This window comes from Podospora pseudoanserina, chromosome 3 (genome assembly GCF_035222485.1).
Source record: "Podospora pseudoanserina strain CBS 124.78 chromosome 3, whole genome shotgun sequence".
Classification (NCBI taxonomy): Eukaryota; Fungi; Ascomycota; class Sordariomycetes; order Sordariales; family Podosporaceae; genus Podospora; species Podospora pseudoanserina.
The window spans coordinates 150,709-166,612 of record NC_085922.1 but is presented as its reverse complement, the minus strand read 5'-3'; the positions used below and the strand labels follow the sequence as shown (position 1 = coordinate 166,612).

General features: G+C 55.2%; 7 protein-coding genes across 7 annotated transcripts; 5 read left to right on the top strand and 2 right to left on the bottom strand.

Moving 5' to 3' along the window:
- Positions 1-454: 454 nt before the first annotated feature.
- CDS1 (phosphatidate cytidylyltransferase) lies at positions 455-1,928 on the bottom strand (the record flags this gene model as incomplete). Its single annotated transcript, XM_062945183.1, has 3 exons — positions 455-523; positions 583-1,388; positions 1,436-1,928. 3 exons carry the CDS (start codon positions 1,926-1,928, stop codon positions 455-457), a joined length of 1,368 nt encoding a protein of 455 aa, XP_062801106.1.
- A 52-nt stretch (positions 1,929-1,980) lies between these two features.
- Positions 1,981-2,430, bottom strand: QC764_0046870 (uncharacterized protein; the record flags this gene model as incomplete). Its single annotated transcript, XM_062940343.1, has 2 exons — positions 1,981-2,080; positions 2,309-2,430. The coding sequence occupies 2 exons, from the start codon at positions 2,428-2,430 to the stop codon at positions 1,981-1,983; spliced, it is 222 nt and encodes a 73-aa protein (XP_062801105.1).
- QC764_300510 (uncharacterized protein) lies at positions 2,346-5,328 on the top strand. The gene is made up of 2 exons (XM_062945182.1): positions 2,346-3,695; positions 3,759-5,328. The coding sequence occupies exons 1-2, from the start codon at positions 2,478-2,480 to the stop codon at positions 5,109-5,111; spliced, it is 2,571 nt and encodes an 856-aa protein (XP_062801104.1). The 5' UTR covers positions 2,346-2,477; the 3' UTR covers positions 5,112-5,328.
- Positions 5,329-5,570: 242 nt separating this feature from the next.
- Positions 5,571-7,673, top strand: QC764_300500 (uncharacterized protein; the record flags this gene model as incomplete). Its single annotated transcript, XM_062945181.1, has 1 exon — positions 5,571-7,673. The coding sequence occupies one exon, from the start codon at positions 5,571-5,573 to the stop codon at positions 7,671-7,673; it is 2,103 nt and encodes a 700-aa protein (XP_062801103.1).
- Positions 7,674-8,104: 431 nt separating this feature from the next.
- Positions 8,105-10,511, top strand: QC764_300490 (uncharacterized protein; the record flags this gene model as incomplete). Its single annotated transcript, XM_062945180.1, has 2 exons — positions 8,105-9,748; positions 9,804-10,511. 2 exons carry the CDS (start codon positions 8,105-8,107, stop codon positions 10,509-10,511), a joined length of 2,352 nt encoding a protein of 783 aa, XP_062801102.1.
- Positions 10,512-10,887: 376 nt separating this feature from the next.
- On the top strand, positions 10,888-11,967 carry QC764_300485 (uncharacterized protein; the record flags this gene model as incomplete). Its single annotated transcript, XM_062945179.1, has 1 exon — positions 10,888-11,967. The coding sequence occupies one exon, from the start codon at positions 10,888-10,890 to the stop codon at positions 11,965-11,967; it is 1,080 nt and encodes a 359-aa protein (XP_062801101.1).
- A 1,867-nt stretch (positions 11,968-13,834) lies between these two features.
- On the top strand, positions 13,835-15,524 carry QC764_300480 (uncharacterized protein; the record flags this gene model as incomplete). The annotated part of the gene is made up of 2 exons (XM_062945178.1): positions 13,835-14,130; positions 14,221-15,524. 2 exons carry the CDS (start codon positions 13,835-13,837, stop codon positions 14,555-14,557), a joined length of 633 nt encoding a protein of 210 aa, XP_062801100.1. The 3' UTR covers positions 14,558-15,524.
- Positions 15,525-15,904: the final 380 nt, after the last annotated feature.

The following is a 15,904-nucleotide window of genomic DNA, read 5'->3' as shown; positions in this document are numbered from 1 at the left end:
GTCATCGACCGAGCTTGATACATACAAGATTCACAACGAAGACACTGACTAATGGTATCAAAAGTTTCTGAAATGTTGAATTGGCCATCCTAAATATAAAGCCATGCTTCCATGTACTCCTCCCATGCAATTCGCTCCGTGTAGATTACAGTCGCTATTATAACCGGGAAAAGGGCTCCTCCTCTACCTCGTTTGTATGAACTTTGTCACATCCACACACCTAGTTGCCCATACAAATGTTGAAAAAAGTGTCCGCAACTTGTCGCTGATGCCTTTCCAGAACGTAGCCACAGCCATTGCCATGTACCGGACTGCTTCGTCCGTCCCTGAATATCATATCACATTCGCAACGGACGCTCGAGCTCCATGACAAAAAAAAATGCATCCTCAAATAAAACGATAAACCGCGCCAGGCGCCCATCGGGGGCACGTATAGTACAATGGAGGAACAGCATTACTCTGTCAGGTGATGAGACACCGAGGCGAGGTTGTCACCCAAGATGTTCAAAATTTGCTCCGCAGCCTGGTTGACATGATATTAGACGAAGCTCTTGCAAACAGAATTTCCCGAGGGATACTCACCGTTGGGGAAATGACACCATCTCTGGCCCAAATCTGCAACATGCCCTTCACAACGTGCGCCTGGTCCTCGACGCCCAACCCGGTGACCAGCATGTCCAGCACGGCACCGGGGTTGTAGTCCCGGACGGCGATAAAGGTCTGGTAGTAGAGGAAGGCAAACATGCCCATGATGAACTGGCAGTCCATGCGGTCCGTCATGCCGCCGTGACCGGGGATCGAGTCGCCAAAGTCCTTGAGCTTGAAGGTTCTCTTGAGACCCGAGGCGAAGAAACCGCCGAATGGGGCAATCAACGATGCAAACGTGGCCCAGACCAAGGTGTGAAAGTACATGGGCGCCACCGTAATGCTCACGGTATGGCCGGGAGGCAGGAAAAAGAACTCGGGGGTCGTATAGGTGCGCGGGATGAAGACGGGGTTGGGGTCACAGTGAATGTCCTGCAGAATGCTCGTGGCAAGGTTTGTTGCAGGGCAAATAAAATAATTGGAGCGGAGCAGGCACCAGGTGAGACCCAGGCCGACGACCATGGTCGAAAACCAAGCGCCAATGAAACCTTCGACCGTCTTCTTGGGCGAGAGTTTGATGAGCTGAGTGCGGCCAAAGGTGATGCCGCAAATGTAGGCAAAGATATCATTGGTGATGACAAGGGCGGCGGGTAAGAAGAACCAAATCAGACCCTCAAAGATGTTGTTGAGGATGAAGTGGGCCTGGATGTTGATGAGGAACAGCGCCATATGCGTCCAGGCGAACTGTGAGAACTGAAACCTCAAATTCCCTGGCTTTAAGGAGGTGACGAAGATGACAAAACCTGAGTCATGTCAGCCTTGTTGTTACGGCTGAGTTTGCTAAACCTACCAAAGATGTAAATGCAAAAACTGATGAAGCGGTGGTGAGTAGACAGAGGCTGCAGGACCTTGTCGACAAGAATGATGTGTCTGAAGTAGTAGACAACACTCTCGCCATACAGGAAGTACATGGTGGTCGCGAGCCAGTACCAGTTCAAAGACTTTGTGAAGCGCAAGTCGCGGGCCCGAGAGCCTATATTGGCGATGGCGATGACCTCCTTGAAGGAGATGATTTGGATGGTGGTGATGATCAAGACGACGTAGATGTGACCGGCGAGCAGAGCAGCAAAGAAACCGGCAATCATCACCAAGGTCCAAAATGTCCTGACCATGAAGTTGGCCTTTTTCTTCTCATACTCGGAGACTGTCGCCGGCGGAGCGGCGGAAGTGTTCGTCGCTTCGGGGTTTGGCTTGGTTAACAATGTCGAGTCCGGTTCGGCCACCATCTCGGTCTTTTTTTCTGCTTGGGGCTCGATGGCTCCCGCGCCCTGCCTTCCGGCCATGATGGGCGAGGTATGGGGTGTCTATGCGTTTGGCCCCGAACGACAGGCAACGTCAGGTCCCCGAGCGGTTCGGAATCGGACGAATCGGTATTTGGCAGGAGGGCGCAAAGGAGGACAGTGGCCTCAGCTCAGATGGGAGGAAGCGAGGAGCTCTTTGCGGGGAGCGCGACGACGATGTCAGCACAGGCAGTAAGACAAGGGGCGCTTTGCGACAACATACGGGAGCAGCGTTGGTGGACTGAAGTGGGTTTGTTGGTTTGGTGTTTGTCCTGCTTGAGTGGAAATTTCGAGGTCTGCCCGGGAACTGGGGTGCTACGTCAAGTCCGTCTTGGCCGGCACAGTGGGGGGGCTCCCAACGGTGGGGTGGATTAGGTAATCACTCCAACGCGTTCCTCGACTGACAGAGGTCAAGCCCAACTCTAATAAGCGCGTCTGGCGCAAGTGACGTTGACCTCAACCGTAGAAACATCCGACTCGACCTAAGCGCGGGCCCGAGAGGCATGGCACGGGTATGCACAATCGCAACCTTGAACCGAACAACCGACGGCCATGGATGATGACTTTTCCGACGAAGACTTCCTGGACCAGATCGACGAAAGCGACCTCCAGAAGCTCGAGGAGAATGCCATCCAACTGACACAAGTCCAGGCCCAGGTCCAGGTCTCACAACGTCCACCACCTCTTACACACCAGCACCAGCACCATCAACCGCAGCCACAGCCGCAGTTGCAGCAGCAGCATGTTCAGCAGGACAGTTACGGTCTCGACGAAGATGACGACCTCGACGACACCGTTGTCTTTGAGGAGATTGCCCAGCAATCCCAGCCTGGTGGACCCAAGCAGACCAATTCGTGGGCCACCAAGTCGCTTCCCGTCCAGCAGGCCCGACTGAATGCCAATCTCGCCAACACCCAACGGTGGAATCAGCATATACCACTTCCTACAGGCCGGCCAGTCTATCCCCCGCCTCCCAAATATCCTCAAGTGCCATCCTCTCGCCCAATCCCTTACCACGCACCGCCCTCTCTGCGACCTGTCCCGCCTGCCCGTCCGCTCCCGCCACCGCGCCCACAACATGCGCCGACTCAATCCCAATTTGCCCGACCGCCTGTTCCTCCCGTCCCAAGGCCCTACTCGGTACAGCCGTCCCACGCAGGCCAGTCGGCTCGGCCAGGGCCGCAAGGTGACATTATTGCTCAGCTCCAGTCCCAGCTCGCTGCCGCCCAGTCGGAGCTTGCAAACGCCAGAGGGGAGGCCCTCATCATCCGATCAAAGTACGACAAGATACAGAACGACCGTGATTCCGAGGTTGCACGTTTGAGGAAATTACACGAGGAGACATTGGCAAAACATGAGCGGGAACTGAACGACTTCCGGGCAACAACTCGCAATGTTACCACCGAGCTTCAGTTTGCCCAGCAGGATCTTAGAGAGGGCTTAGGACGAGGAAAGAGCAAAAAGAAGGACGGCGCATCCACACCGAAAAAGAACCACAAATTTTGGGGGCAGGCCGACGGATTCGACGATATGGAAGTCGTATCAAGCCCTACCAAAGGCTCTCGGAGGAGGGATGCAATTCCCACCATCCCATCTGCTGGCGAGCGTACGCCTTCCAAGGGTGGGAAGAGGAAGCGCGGGCACGTCTTTGCTAGCCCGAAACATGGCCTCGAGGTGGATGAGAACGCACTTGGACCAGATCGTGGGGCGACTCGTGAAGTAATAACCCCAACGATCATCATATCGACTGCCAACGCTCTTCCGTATGACGTAAGTTGATCCAGGTCGCCTTCCATCTGCTGCAATATTTACTGACACATGATTCCTTTCTAGTTCTTAAGGCTGGTCCTGGATCACAGTGCACTCCGTGACCAGCCCCCGACGTTCGATCTCTTCTCCAGGTTTACATTCCCTTCAGATCCCAGTCAGACGTTCTCCACCGTTATCTTCCAGAAGCTGTCTCGGTTGGGCAGCCCCAAGGAGCCGCTTCTGTTGCTGGCCGACTTTGCCGAGCTCGTGATTGACTTGTGGCAGCGCTGTCTATCTGAGCGCTACCACGCACCGATTTACTATTTAGCATCGTTGGTGCTTTACACTCTTGATTTGAATGCTGTGGTGGTAGCGCCCCGCATCACATCTTCTCTGGTCCCAGTGTGTACAACGACCTGTCAGCTCATTGCCCTCCAGCGGCACCACAGCCCTGATGGGGATTTGTGCAACCACGCCGACCCTGCAATCCGACAGTTGAGTCTTGATATTGACGTTACCCAGTGTCTCGCCCTGCTATATCTTACTGCACTGGGATGCGCCGCACCGGCGCGTGGCCAGGCTGGGGCCGAGGAGACCGCAGAGACAACGAAGCACTCACCCCTCGTTCAGTTCTGGCGCACGGTCGAGCCCGAGTTTGTTCTGCGCATGCTGTCGGTCAAACACCCTGAACGAGACTGGTATGGGATGCTGTCGTTGCTGTGGACGTCGGTTTTGCCCGACAGCATAGGGCCCATCCCAAGCCCAGTGTTGGCGACATCCACCGCCCGCTCCAAAGCAAAGGATTTGGACCAGGTGTCCAAGGAGACGATAAAGGCTGTGTCGTTGTTTCTGAATGAGTCACCGAGGTGGGCGCCCAAAGGTTCCGTCAAGGAATTAGAGGTGAGGACCGCGACTTTGCGAACGCTGTTGATTTTTACCTCTAGTCCGTATGGCATGGTGCAGGCGGCCAGGAGTGAAGTTGTCATCCCGCGTCTTGTTACAGTGTTGTGCTGGGCTATTGACCGACTGTATGACTTGGATGGCGGGTTGCCAGCAATAGTTCAGAATCCGGCGGCGAGAGGTAGCATACACAGCTTTACGAACGAGGCCGAAGCGGATGATCCCGACGGTCAAGACGGTGAGGAAGAGAAGCTTGCATCGTTGTTGCCCCGATTCATCGCACGGGCAATCCTGTTGCTCCACACGCTGGTCACACACCCACGCACAGCAGATGTGGTTCAAATGGGAGCTAAGCTGTCAGCCTCCCAAGGAGGGTCCCAGCGATACCTACTTACGCTCGCCAGGCTTTGCTTTGCTGAAGAGGAGCTGGTTTTGGAGGCCGGCATCGACCTGGCGACGGCTGAGCTGGCTCGAGAGCTCATTGAGCTTTCGGTGACGCCTGTCGAGGGCGAGGAGATGAGCAAGGCGTTTGGTTGATGCGTTGTCGTGTTGCCTTGTTTGTAGTATGTTTCTTTTGGACTTTTGCATTGTTTTACTAATGGCGGTCACGACGAGCGACGTTGTGACGGACATGGAATAAGGGAAAGCTCGGCGTTTGGTGAGCTAGGTTGGGGTTTCTGTTCTGTTCTGTTTGGTACGGTATACCCATAGATATAACACCCCGTAATATTGGAGACATCTGCTGGCTTTTTCGTGATTGTTTACTATCGACGATGCAGTGCAGAGGCGCAGACCTGTCAGAAAATTCAAGGTCCAACCAAGCATTTGTCCAAATTTTGACGCGAATCCCAATTGAGTCAGAGAGGCGAGTGGCTGCATGGAAGTTGGGACAAGAGTGCTCAGCCGCCAGGTTACGCGCACTCGCCCCTCATCATCTCCTGCTCCCAGCCTCGTCAAAATGGTCTGCTTCACTCACCCATCCATGAAGCGCCAGAGATGAGCGACAACGATCTCACTGTGGAGGAAAAGGTGGCCATTGCCGCCCTGGTCATCTCACTTTTCGCTTTGCTTGGCGTAGTATTGCAGTATGTCCAAGCCGTCATTGGGAGGATCAACGGTCTCTCGATTCGCGACAAAGAGGTCTTGGGAAAATGGGCAGAACACGCCAAGATCAGCTTCAGGTGGTTCCGGGGCGAGGTGCAGTACGAGGCGCCCATCATATTCATGGCCGCCAGCGACAACACGAGGGGTCCCATCGACGACAAGGAGATTTGGTACGTGGACGGCACGCGCGAGAGCTGTGAAAAGACCAGAGTTGAGCTGCCGACCAACGATCTGAGGGAGCGGGTCCACACGCACAAGAACGAGCTGGCGACGTGGATCTTGGCCATCGAGGCGGCGCAGATGATGGAGCGGGACTCGAAGCAGTGGGAGGCGAACGAGTGGAGGAAGTTTGCGACGGAGAGCGGCATGCGAAGCCCTGTCACTCTTCCGTATGAGGGGCCGGTGTCGCTGGCGGTGGCTATTCAGCCGATGAGGAGGAGTTTTGACAAGCATCCTGCGGTGAAGAGGCCTTACGCGACGACGGCGATTTGTCATATCATCGAGCTCTGCGCTGTGCTTGGGATATACTGGAAGGAGTTTGACCGTGACAACAACAAGTACCGCGCCGAGGGGAACGGGTATAGTGTGCTCGGGAACAGGGTCCATGACTTTGGTCTGGTGTTCACGTTCGAGAAGCCCGGCTGGCCGAGGTTCGAGAAGAACAGGGTGATACCGACGTCTGAGGTCAAAGAGCTCAGTTTTGGGAACGTCCCGACCTTTTATCGGGACAAGAAGGACGACAGGAATTGGAAAGCGCCCATCAACGAGCAGAAAGATCTCAAGACGCTGCAGCTGGGGAGCCGTACCGAGATTGCCGAGACGCTCAACCTGATCCGGTGCAACGAGTACACGACGCAGTGCTATTCGGACCAAACAAAGAAGCATGTGCATTTGTTTCCTGTTGTCTTTGAAGTCTTGGCCATGCTGGCAAGGCCATTTCACATCAAGGATCGGCCATTCACTTATCTGCCCAACCCCGTGGCATTCGCTCTGAACAAACAGGCCTTTTCGCCCCGGCGCCTGCTGAGCGAGTTCCGCAAGAGGCTGAACTTTGAGATCAACACAGACCAGGGGCCAAAATACACACCCCCAACCGAACTCGCCAACATTGACAGACTGGCCAGCGACCTGGAAGAAGAGCTTCCCAAACGTGACGGAGAATACTCGCCCAAGTGCCTCAATGATCTGCACGAGGCCATTGACGAGGTAGGTGACAGCATCCTGAAAAAGACGTCCAAAGATGTCGTGCTCGACGTCCTCCGCCGTCATGTCCAGGAGGTTCTGCTGGCAATCAACACCTCTCAACGAGACATCGACTGGGCGGAATACAGCCCAACAGCTGCCGCCCCGCCGCCTACCGGGAGACCAACTCACCTCCCAATGTCAGCATCAGCACCGGGCACACCGGCGCAACCCCCCCTGCTCCCACCGATGCCGACCGACGAAGGCGCAACAGGCGATGTGTCCTTTGACGATCTACTCAAGACACCACACGAGAAGCGCGAGGCGGCTTTGATCAAGCACTACTTTGACGATATCCGCATCAGGGCCGTCAGCCTTGACGACACAAACCAGCATTATGACCAGGAGGCTGCCCAAGCCTCCAAGGATATTCACTACTCCGAGCCCGGGTACGACGGGCTTGGTTTGGTGGGGCTGCAGCAGACGACAACGGCGCAGACAATGGGGACCATGAGTGAGGATGGCACCGGAAACACGACGACACACTCCTCACCCAGGCCGCCGACACTCGGGATCAACTCGAGGAGGGCCACAGGGACGTTCAGCAATGGCAGGCTACCGCCCACCCCGAGCAGGGCTGAAACATGGAGGAAGCACGGACTGACGAATACGGAGATCAGGAGGAACACCATCTGGTTTGCGCTGGTGTTTAGGATGATCTGCTGGCTGCTGCTACATGACTTTGACAAGAAGGATGTGCAGCTTCCCAAGAGCGAGCTGATGGGCAGTCGGCTGAGTGTGTTTATTGTATGACAGTACCGGATTAATGGGATGATACATCGTGAATTATGTAACAATGTAATCAAGCTTGCGAGCAAACGGGGCCTTGGCAATTGGCAACCCTTTTTCCTTGATTGGCTGTGCAGACCTGAAACCCACCTACACTGCGGGGTCACCCAGCTCCCAGCACTGGATAAACGCATACGGGATACTCCGTAGAGTAACCTCACACGCGCGCCCCAAGCTTCCCTGTGGCCTGCCTCGCCTCTCAATTCGCAAAGCCTCCCGTTGCATTTTTTGAGACGCTATTACGTTTGGCCTAGGCTCCGCGGGGACAGTTCCCCTGTCCAGCCAGCCCTGACCTGACCGCTCCTCCACTCTTCCAACATCATAATTGATGGCCCAATAACACTCACCAAACCCTCCCTGTCTGTTCACCCCTCTGCTCTGTTAGACGGACGAACATGGCGGCGGGCAATCCTCACGCGCCGACGAACCCGAGCGGCCTGCGCCAGAGCATCACAGCCGGATCGTACGGATCCATCGACTCGGGCTTGTCCTCCTCCCCCGACCAGCCCGGTACCGGCTACTTTGACCGGAGACACTCGGCCGGCCCGAGCCGCCCAAACCCCACCGAAGCGACCTCTCTCCTCGACTCGGCCCTCGACTTCAAGGAACACGAACACGTCCACGACGGCCCCTGCGACCACGGCACCTTCTCCCCTCGCCCGACAAGCCCCCGGTCGTTCCTCTGTGGCAGTGGCAGTGCCAGAGACGGCGACAGCGCAGCTCAATCCGAAAGCGAAGCCGAGCCGGCAACGGGTGGTGCTTCCGCCCCGGCAGAGGGGCAAAACAATGCACCACGGCAGCGCAGGCCAAAAACATGGGCGGCGAGGATGCGCAGCAAAAAGATGAGCACGAGTAGGGATCTTGCTGAGCGGCACGGCATCCGGGACAATGCGCTCATGTACATGTCGTATTACATGCCTGTGCTGGTCTGGGCCAGGGAGTACAGCTGGAGCTACTTCAAGGGCGACTTTGTGGCCGCGCTGACGGTGGCGGGCATGTACGTCCCCATGGCGCTGTCGCTGGCGGACAATCTGGCCCATGTCCCGCCCATCAATGGGTTGTATTCGTTTGTTTTCAACCCGTTCATATACGCGCTTTTGGGGAGCTGTCCGGCGATGGTTATCGGGCCCGAGGCCGCGGGGTCGCTGCTTGTGGGGACGGTGATCAAGGGGAGCGTGGATAAGGGGGAGGGAGGGGACAATGATGCGATTTTACATGCGAGGATTTGTGGCATTGTGGCCGGGCTGGCGGGGGCGATGGTGCTGATTGCCGGCGTGGCGAGGCTCGGGTTTTTGGATAGTGTGCTGTCGAGGCCGTTCCTTCGGGGCTTTATCAGTGCCATTGGTGCCGTGATTGCAGTTGACCAGCTGATTCCCGAGCTGGGGTTGCAGAAGCTGGCGGAGGAGGCGCGTGTTGGACACGCGAGCAGTGTTGACAAACTGTGGTTTATCCTCGGGAACTTGGACAAGGCGCACACGCTGACGTTCACTGTGGCTGCTACGAGCTTTGTTGTCATCATGGTCTGTCGGGAGATCAAAAGGAGATTGCAGCCCCGATATCCGGGGGTGGCCTACATTCCAGATCGGTTCCTGGTGGTGGTTCTGTCGGCCTTTTTGACATACTATTTTGAATGGGACAAGGCCGGTGTTGCTGTCCTGGGCAAGGTCGAGGCAGCAAGTGGGCACTCGTTCACTTTCCGCTGGCCGTTCAAGTGGTCCAACATGGTGTATATCCGCGAAGCCACCAGCACCGCCTTCCTGATTGCTCTGCTGGGTTTCTTCGAGTCGTCTGTTGCCGCAAAGAGTCTGGGCGGAGCGTCGTTCGCGGAGATCCAGCTCAGTCCCAACCGGGAGCTCGTTGCGTTGGGCGTCGCCAATATCGTTGGCGGGTGCTTCATGAGCTTGCCTGGGTTTGGCGGCTATGGCAGGAGCAAAGTGAACAGGTCGACCGGTGGGAGAACACCCATGTCGTCCATCATCCTGAGCGGCCTGACACTGCTCTGCATTGCCTTTTGCTTGCCCTATCTCTACTATCTCCCGGTTTGTGCTTTGATAGAAATTCTCGTGTGATCAGATGCTGACGAGTGTTTTGCAGAAACCAGTGCTTTCATCCCTGATCTCGGTCGTTGCGTGGTCACTGATCGAGGAATGCCCTCACGACATCTCCTTCTTTCTCAAGATCCACGCGTGGAACGAGCTGGGCCTCATGCTCACCATCCTCCTGACCACCATATTCTTTAGCCTGACGTTCGGCATGGCCATTGGCGTCTTCTTGTCACTCCTGCAAGTCATCCGGCATGCCACGCGCCCACGCATCCAGATCCTCGGTCGCATTCCGGGCACCAACCGGTTCGAGAATGCCGAGGCCAATCCGGACAGATTGGAGTTTATTGAGGGATGCCTGATCGTCAAGATCCCAGAACCTTTAACTTTTGCCAACACGGGTGAGCTCAAGACAAGACTGCGGCGGCTGGAGCTGTACGGGACTAGCATGGCGCATCCTGCCCTGCCCAGACTGCGCAGGGAAGACTCCAACAGAAATATCATCTTTGACATCCACGGCGTCACGGGCCTGGATGGGAGCGGTGCGCAGGTCTTGGAGGAGATTGTCAGAGACTACCGCCAGAGGGGCGTCAGAATCTTCTTCAGCCGGGTGCCATCGCGGGATTCCAAGGTGGGCAGGACACTGATTCGTAGCGGGATTATGGACCTGGCAGGGGGAGAGGACCACTTTGTGAATGATGTGTCCGAGGCACTCAAATTGAGCGAGGTTGAAGAGGGAGGAGAGGGCGTGCTCAACTGAACCGACATTGCATAGCCAAAAGCTCTTCTTTTTTTTCTTTTTTTAATGAAAATGATGACAACGTAATGATGGATTTGAACTAAAAAGCCTTCAACGGTATGCTTTGCACGAGCTCGGTGTGTGTGGGGGGGCGATGCCTGAGGCGTTGATGCGAGGCAACCACCTACGCAAGCCAGCCAAGAGAGGTAGACATATACCCCGCTTCACCGTTTGGTCCCCTGATTTTCTATCTTCCCTTTTCCAATAAACGGAACTGCACCTTCCGCAACAATCATCACCACCGAGAGCCTACCTAGCTATCTTATCATCACTATCTCCGTCATTGTCGATCACCACCGCAAACAGTTTATCTCCGAGTTTATCCACTCTCAACATCATGTCAACCGCACCAGAAAAAGAAGACAAACGAGACACTTCCCGCGTGTTGGGAGCGCTGCTGGGCGTCCACGCAGGTGACAGCCTGGGCGCGACGCTAGAGTTCATGTCCTGGGAGGAGATCCAACAAAAGTTCCCCTCCCCTCTGAGAGACATCATCGGCGGGGGGCACTTTGGGTGGAAGGCAGGGGATGCGACGGACGATACTGACCTTACGAGGGCGGTGCTGCTGGCTTATTATGATGAGGCGAGGAACGACAAAAAAGGGCAGGGAGGGGAGGGGGTGGTGGAAAGGGCGGCGTGGTATTTTGTTGATTGGTTTGAGGGTAGGGATTGGCCGGGGAGGGTGAAGGGGAGGAAGCCGAGGGATGTTGGGGGGGCCACGGCGCAGGGGATCATGGCGTTCAAGGCGTATGGGGATGCGAGCAAGTCGGGGGCGGGGGAGGGGAGGGCGGGGAATGGTAGTCTGATGAGATGTGTACCTACTGCCTTGTTTCAACGGGATGAGGGGAGGATGGTGGAGGAGAGCATGGGGATTTCGGCGGTTACGCATGATGACAGTTGCTGTGTTGTTAGCTGTGTGGTGTATAATGCTTTGGTGGGGGCTCTGGTGGAAGGGAAGAATGCGGAAGAGGCGTGGCAGGCTGGCATGGAGGTGTTGAAGGGTGTTGGGGACAAGGAGAAGAGGGAGGGGAGAGGAGGGGGGCGGGTTGAGAGTGCGGTGGGAAAGGTGCAGAGGGCGATGGAGGGGGGCCGACATAGGGTAAAGCTGGATGATTTCGCACTCCACGGACCGAGGAGCGCAAGGAACTTTCGAGAGGAGCTCCCGCGGGGAGCCTCGGGCTATGTGCTCGAGTCCCTCAAGCTTGCTGTGGCCGCCATGTTTGACCCGAGGTCGTTGGAAGACATTCTCGTCGATGTTGTGAGAGTAGGACGGGATACGGATACCAACGGCGCCATTGCGGGAGGTCTCCTGGGGGCCCGGGACGGGGCCGAGGCGATACCACTGCGCTGGCGAGAGAAGCTGCAACATGGCAGGGAGTTTGCAGAAATTGCGGAGTACCTGCTGTCCTCGTCGTAGTCCCATCAGTATGTGTATACGGTTCTGGCAGGTCGGCCGCCTCTCGGCTATCAAAGCGAGCAGACAAAAAAGAGGGCTACTTACTCTCCTCCTCGGATGCTGAGGTCCTACAGACAAACTTCCGGGTATGTCGGCTTGTCAAAGGTCGCTTGAACGAGCTTGGTATATCTGAGGAAACAAAACTTGAGGCTCTCTCAACCAAGAACAACACCTGACGTTCGCATGAGCAAACGCCAGACCCAGGTTGGGTACGACCTGCAGACAGAATTAGACGGCAAATGGCACCGTGACCTGTCCCGAATCACCTTCTGTGTTGGAAATAGCACCTAGGCGAATGTATAAGGCACGAATTTTGCGGGGAGAAACAACCAAAATCAGGCGCCAAGAGCATGTTCGACTTTATCCGCAGATGAAAACATCGACACTGAACCCTGCAGAACAGGTAGCGATGACACCCACGAGCCACCAACCCTTCGCCCGCTTCACATGCAGTTGATTTATTTTCACTGGGCTGGCATCAACCCGCGGTTTTCCCGGGTCTGAGCGGCTCTGCGATTGCCTCAACGTGGTCGAAAAACAAAACCGAAAAAAGGGGGCAGCATAGGCGGCTTGGAGACATGTTTCCTCATACAAAGTTTAACCTTTTCATCTAGATTCCCAATTCTCCGATGGTGGGTGGTCTTCCGAGGCCGATATTGTGGCTCTCTCGGTACCGGATAGGGCCAGCCAATGTGGTGACGAGAATGTCGTGACAGTGACATCGCGAGTTCCCTTACATGACCCTTGAACCAACACACGGCATCTGGCCAAGAATCTTGGCGATTCAACGTCCGGGCCCAGCATCACGATGCCGGGGGCTTCTCCAAGAAGAAGTCTGATTCGGCCTAGGCAATTTCAAACCGCAGTCTAGTGTCTCTGGTCGACCTTCTTGAACCAGTCGGATGGGGACATCCGTGTATGCGGACCGACTACCAAAGTGCGAGCCTTGCTGGATCCCAGAGCGTCCATGTGTCGTCCAACACCAATTGTCAAGGTCAAGAGCGTTGCATCTTGCGAGGCCGTTGTGAGGTCGCCGAACGGGCAGACATGATACATCGGGTGCGTCCTGCGAGGCACCAGGCACAACAGCACCGTAACAATATCAGGTTGCTTCGTACCTCCTCGACCAGCATGACGGCGTAAGCGGATCCTGATAGACACTGACAGTCCGACACTGTCCAGCCACCTGGTTAGCCAATCTACCAAGACGTGAGCAGATATTAATTTTGATGAAAAAGTCGACAAAAATAACAACACAGTCGACTTTGGGCACATGGAAACCGGGAAGCGAGACTGTAAGCTATTCTGGGGTAGATTGCTGTGCCAGCAGTGGGACTTGACGGCCCCGGACTCACATGGATCTTCCCTTTTAATCAACCTTATTTTGACCATGACACTATTCTGAGCTACAAAGTCCACCGTGGTGAGTCTGGTCGATATCACGGCATCGCGAGACTAGCAAGTGGGGGTCGCAGTATTGATTGTGACGTGATACTCGGCCGCGAGGAAGGCCGATGAGGAAGTGGAATTCAGTCTCGTCGACGGCCAGAATGGGAATGGCGACACGGGCAAGGCTCGGAGACGAGGTCCGCTGTCTGTTTTGGTCCTCGTTCTCAGACTAGAGCATCACCAGCTCTGTAGGACTTGGGAATGGTCAGAAGGAGAAAGTGATGCAGAGAAAATCATGTATAAAAGACTGTTGATCATCCCAAGTTTGAGATTCTGAATTCCCTCATCCTCATCCTCACTTCTCATCTCACCGTCACCACTTCGCTCTTCATTCCACACCTTGCAAGATCTTTAAGCTTTCGCTTTCAGTCCCTTCAATATGCGTTTCTCCGCCCTCTTCCTTGCCGGCGCCGCCTCGGCCGCCGTCATTGAGCGCCAGACCTTGATCACTCCTCAGGTCCCCGACGCCAGCGACATCAAGATCCTCGGTGTCACTGCCATCGGTACTGGCTGCCCTGCTGGCCACGCCTTTGTCAACGTTGACGCCACTGGCACCATCTTCGATGTTGCCTTTGACAGATACATTGTCTCTGCCGGCCCTGGCACCAGCCCCGCTACTGACAGCCGCAAGAACTGCCGCATCAGCATCAACCTGCAGTTCCCCTCAGGATACCAGTGAGTCAAGTCTACTACTTGACCCAAGAGACATCTTCTTCTCGAGCACGCATCGGAACATACTAACACCTGCTGCCTTTCCCTTCCTAGGTTCTCCGTCATCGAGACCCGCTTCACCGGTTATGCTTCCCTCGCCCAGGGCCAGACCGGTACCGTCCGCGCCGGCTACACCTTCTCCGGCGACCCGCGCCAGGAGGTCGTCTTCCAGAAGAACCTCGTCGCCCCTTACGAGGACAACTACAACATGCTCGCCGGCGTCGGTGTCGAGGCCTTCTCCGCCTGCGGCAAGACCACCGCCATCCTCAACGTCAACTCCGAGATCCGCATTACTCCTCTTGCGACCCCCTACTTCGGAACCATGACTGTTAGTGCTCCCCAAAAGCTCGCGCTCAAGTGGCGCCGTTGCGTTCCCACGTCAAGCGCCTGAGTTGGCCTGCCTACTACTACCTCTCCACACATCACCCACACACACTCTTCTACCATAACCAATCTCCAAGGGGGAAAGAAAGAAAGAAAAGAACAAGGTCCTTCGGCGGCTCCGGGGAAAAAAACATCACACACACACACACACACCACAACACTTACTAGATACCCACCCACCTTATCCTCCTCACCTACCTACCTAACACACATATTAATCTGCCATCATCATCATAATCATCATCACCACCACCACCACCACCATCATCATCATCATCATCATCATGAATGCATTAGAGAAAAAAGAATAGAAGGGCTAATTACGAGGGCCATTAACGCCGACCATTTCTTCCACAGGTGGACGCTTTCGACGGCAGCATTCACGTCATCTTCCGCACCAACTGGCAGTTCTGCCGCTAAGTTTCTTCTTCTCATTGAGAGGACACTTGGATATCTTCTGGGGGGCTGCAACAGCTGAAGGAACGGAGAGGAGCGGGATGAAAAGGGGATGATGATGAGACTTTTCTTTTGTGCTCCGCTTTTCAATGTTATCGAGGATGTGGTGAGGGGGGAGGGGATTTGAAGCCGAGGGATCTTGAGGAGGATGAGGGGGATTGGAAAGGGAGTGGTGGATAACGAGCGGATGAGTGGGGAAGTGGTTTCTTCTTTGACTCTTTGGATCTGGTCTCATCCGGTTTGTGGGGGGGACTTTTGAAAAAGATGCTCTCTCTTTTTTTGTTTTTGAGATTGAGTTATGAAATTTGATTTTGCTTGTTTCCCTGAAACGTTTTGCCTGAGCCGTTTGTTGACGAGTGTGGACTGGGCTGTGCGCCCCTTATCTCCCCTGAGTGCCCCTAAGAAAAAGTAAACAAAGAGATTGTGTGTGCCTAGTCGTTTTGTCTAGGGCCCCACGCTGAGTAAGTAGATATGTTAGCTGTCTCCTCTGGAAAGGGCAGATATATTTACAAAAGGGCCTATGAGGTGAAGTATGTTTTCGCTTTATGCATAAGCTGATTCAGACAGAGGCTCTGCTGTCACTTTCCCCTAGGGACCTACCCCATAGCCCGCCTGTCTGAATAGATGCCATTCGTGGACGCCGAATTATTGATGTATTCAACAGATCAAGGGTTCTACCTCTTTGATCCTGCTTTGCCTTCCCGCTGATTTGGCTGCCCCAACCTCGCCACCTCCAATCCCCAATATTGCATGCTGCATACCAGGGTAGCCACTTAAAGCCATGATGTGCGTCTTTCCGCAGCCCATCAATCCTACAAGCAGTCACCTCGATCCCCTCCTCACCGTCTTCAACTTCCCCATAGCTGTGACGCGCCAAAGTGGCCCACAATCTGCGTCA

Coding starts and splice junctions, on each gene's coding strand:
- QC764_300510 (XM_062945182.1), top strand. CDS start 2,478: ATGGATGATGACTTTTCCGACGAAGACTTCCTGGACCAGATCGACGAA. Junction 3,696..3,758: donor CCAACGCTCTTCCGTATGAC/GTAAGTTGATCC, acceptor ATTCCTTTCTAG/TTCTTAAGGCTGGTCCTGGA.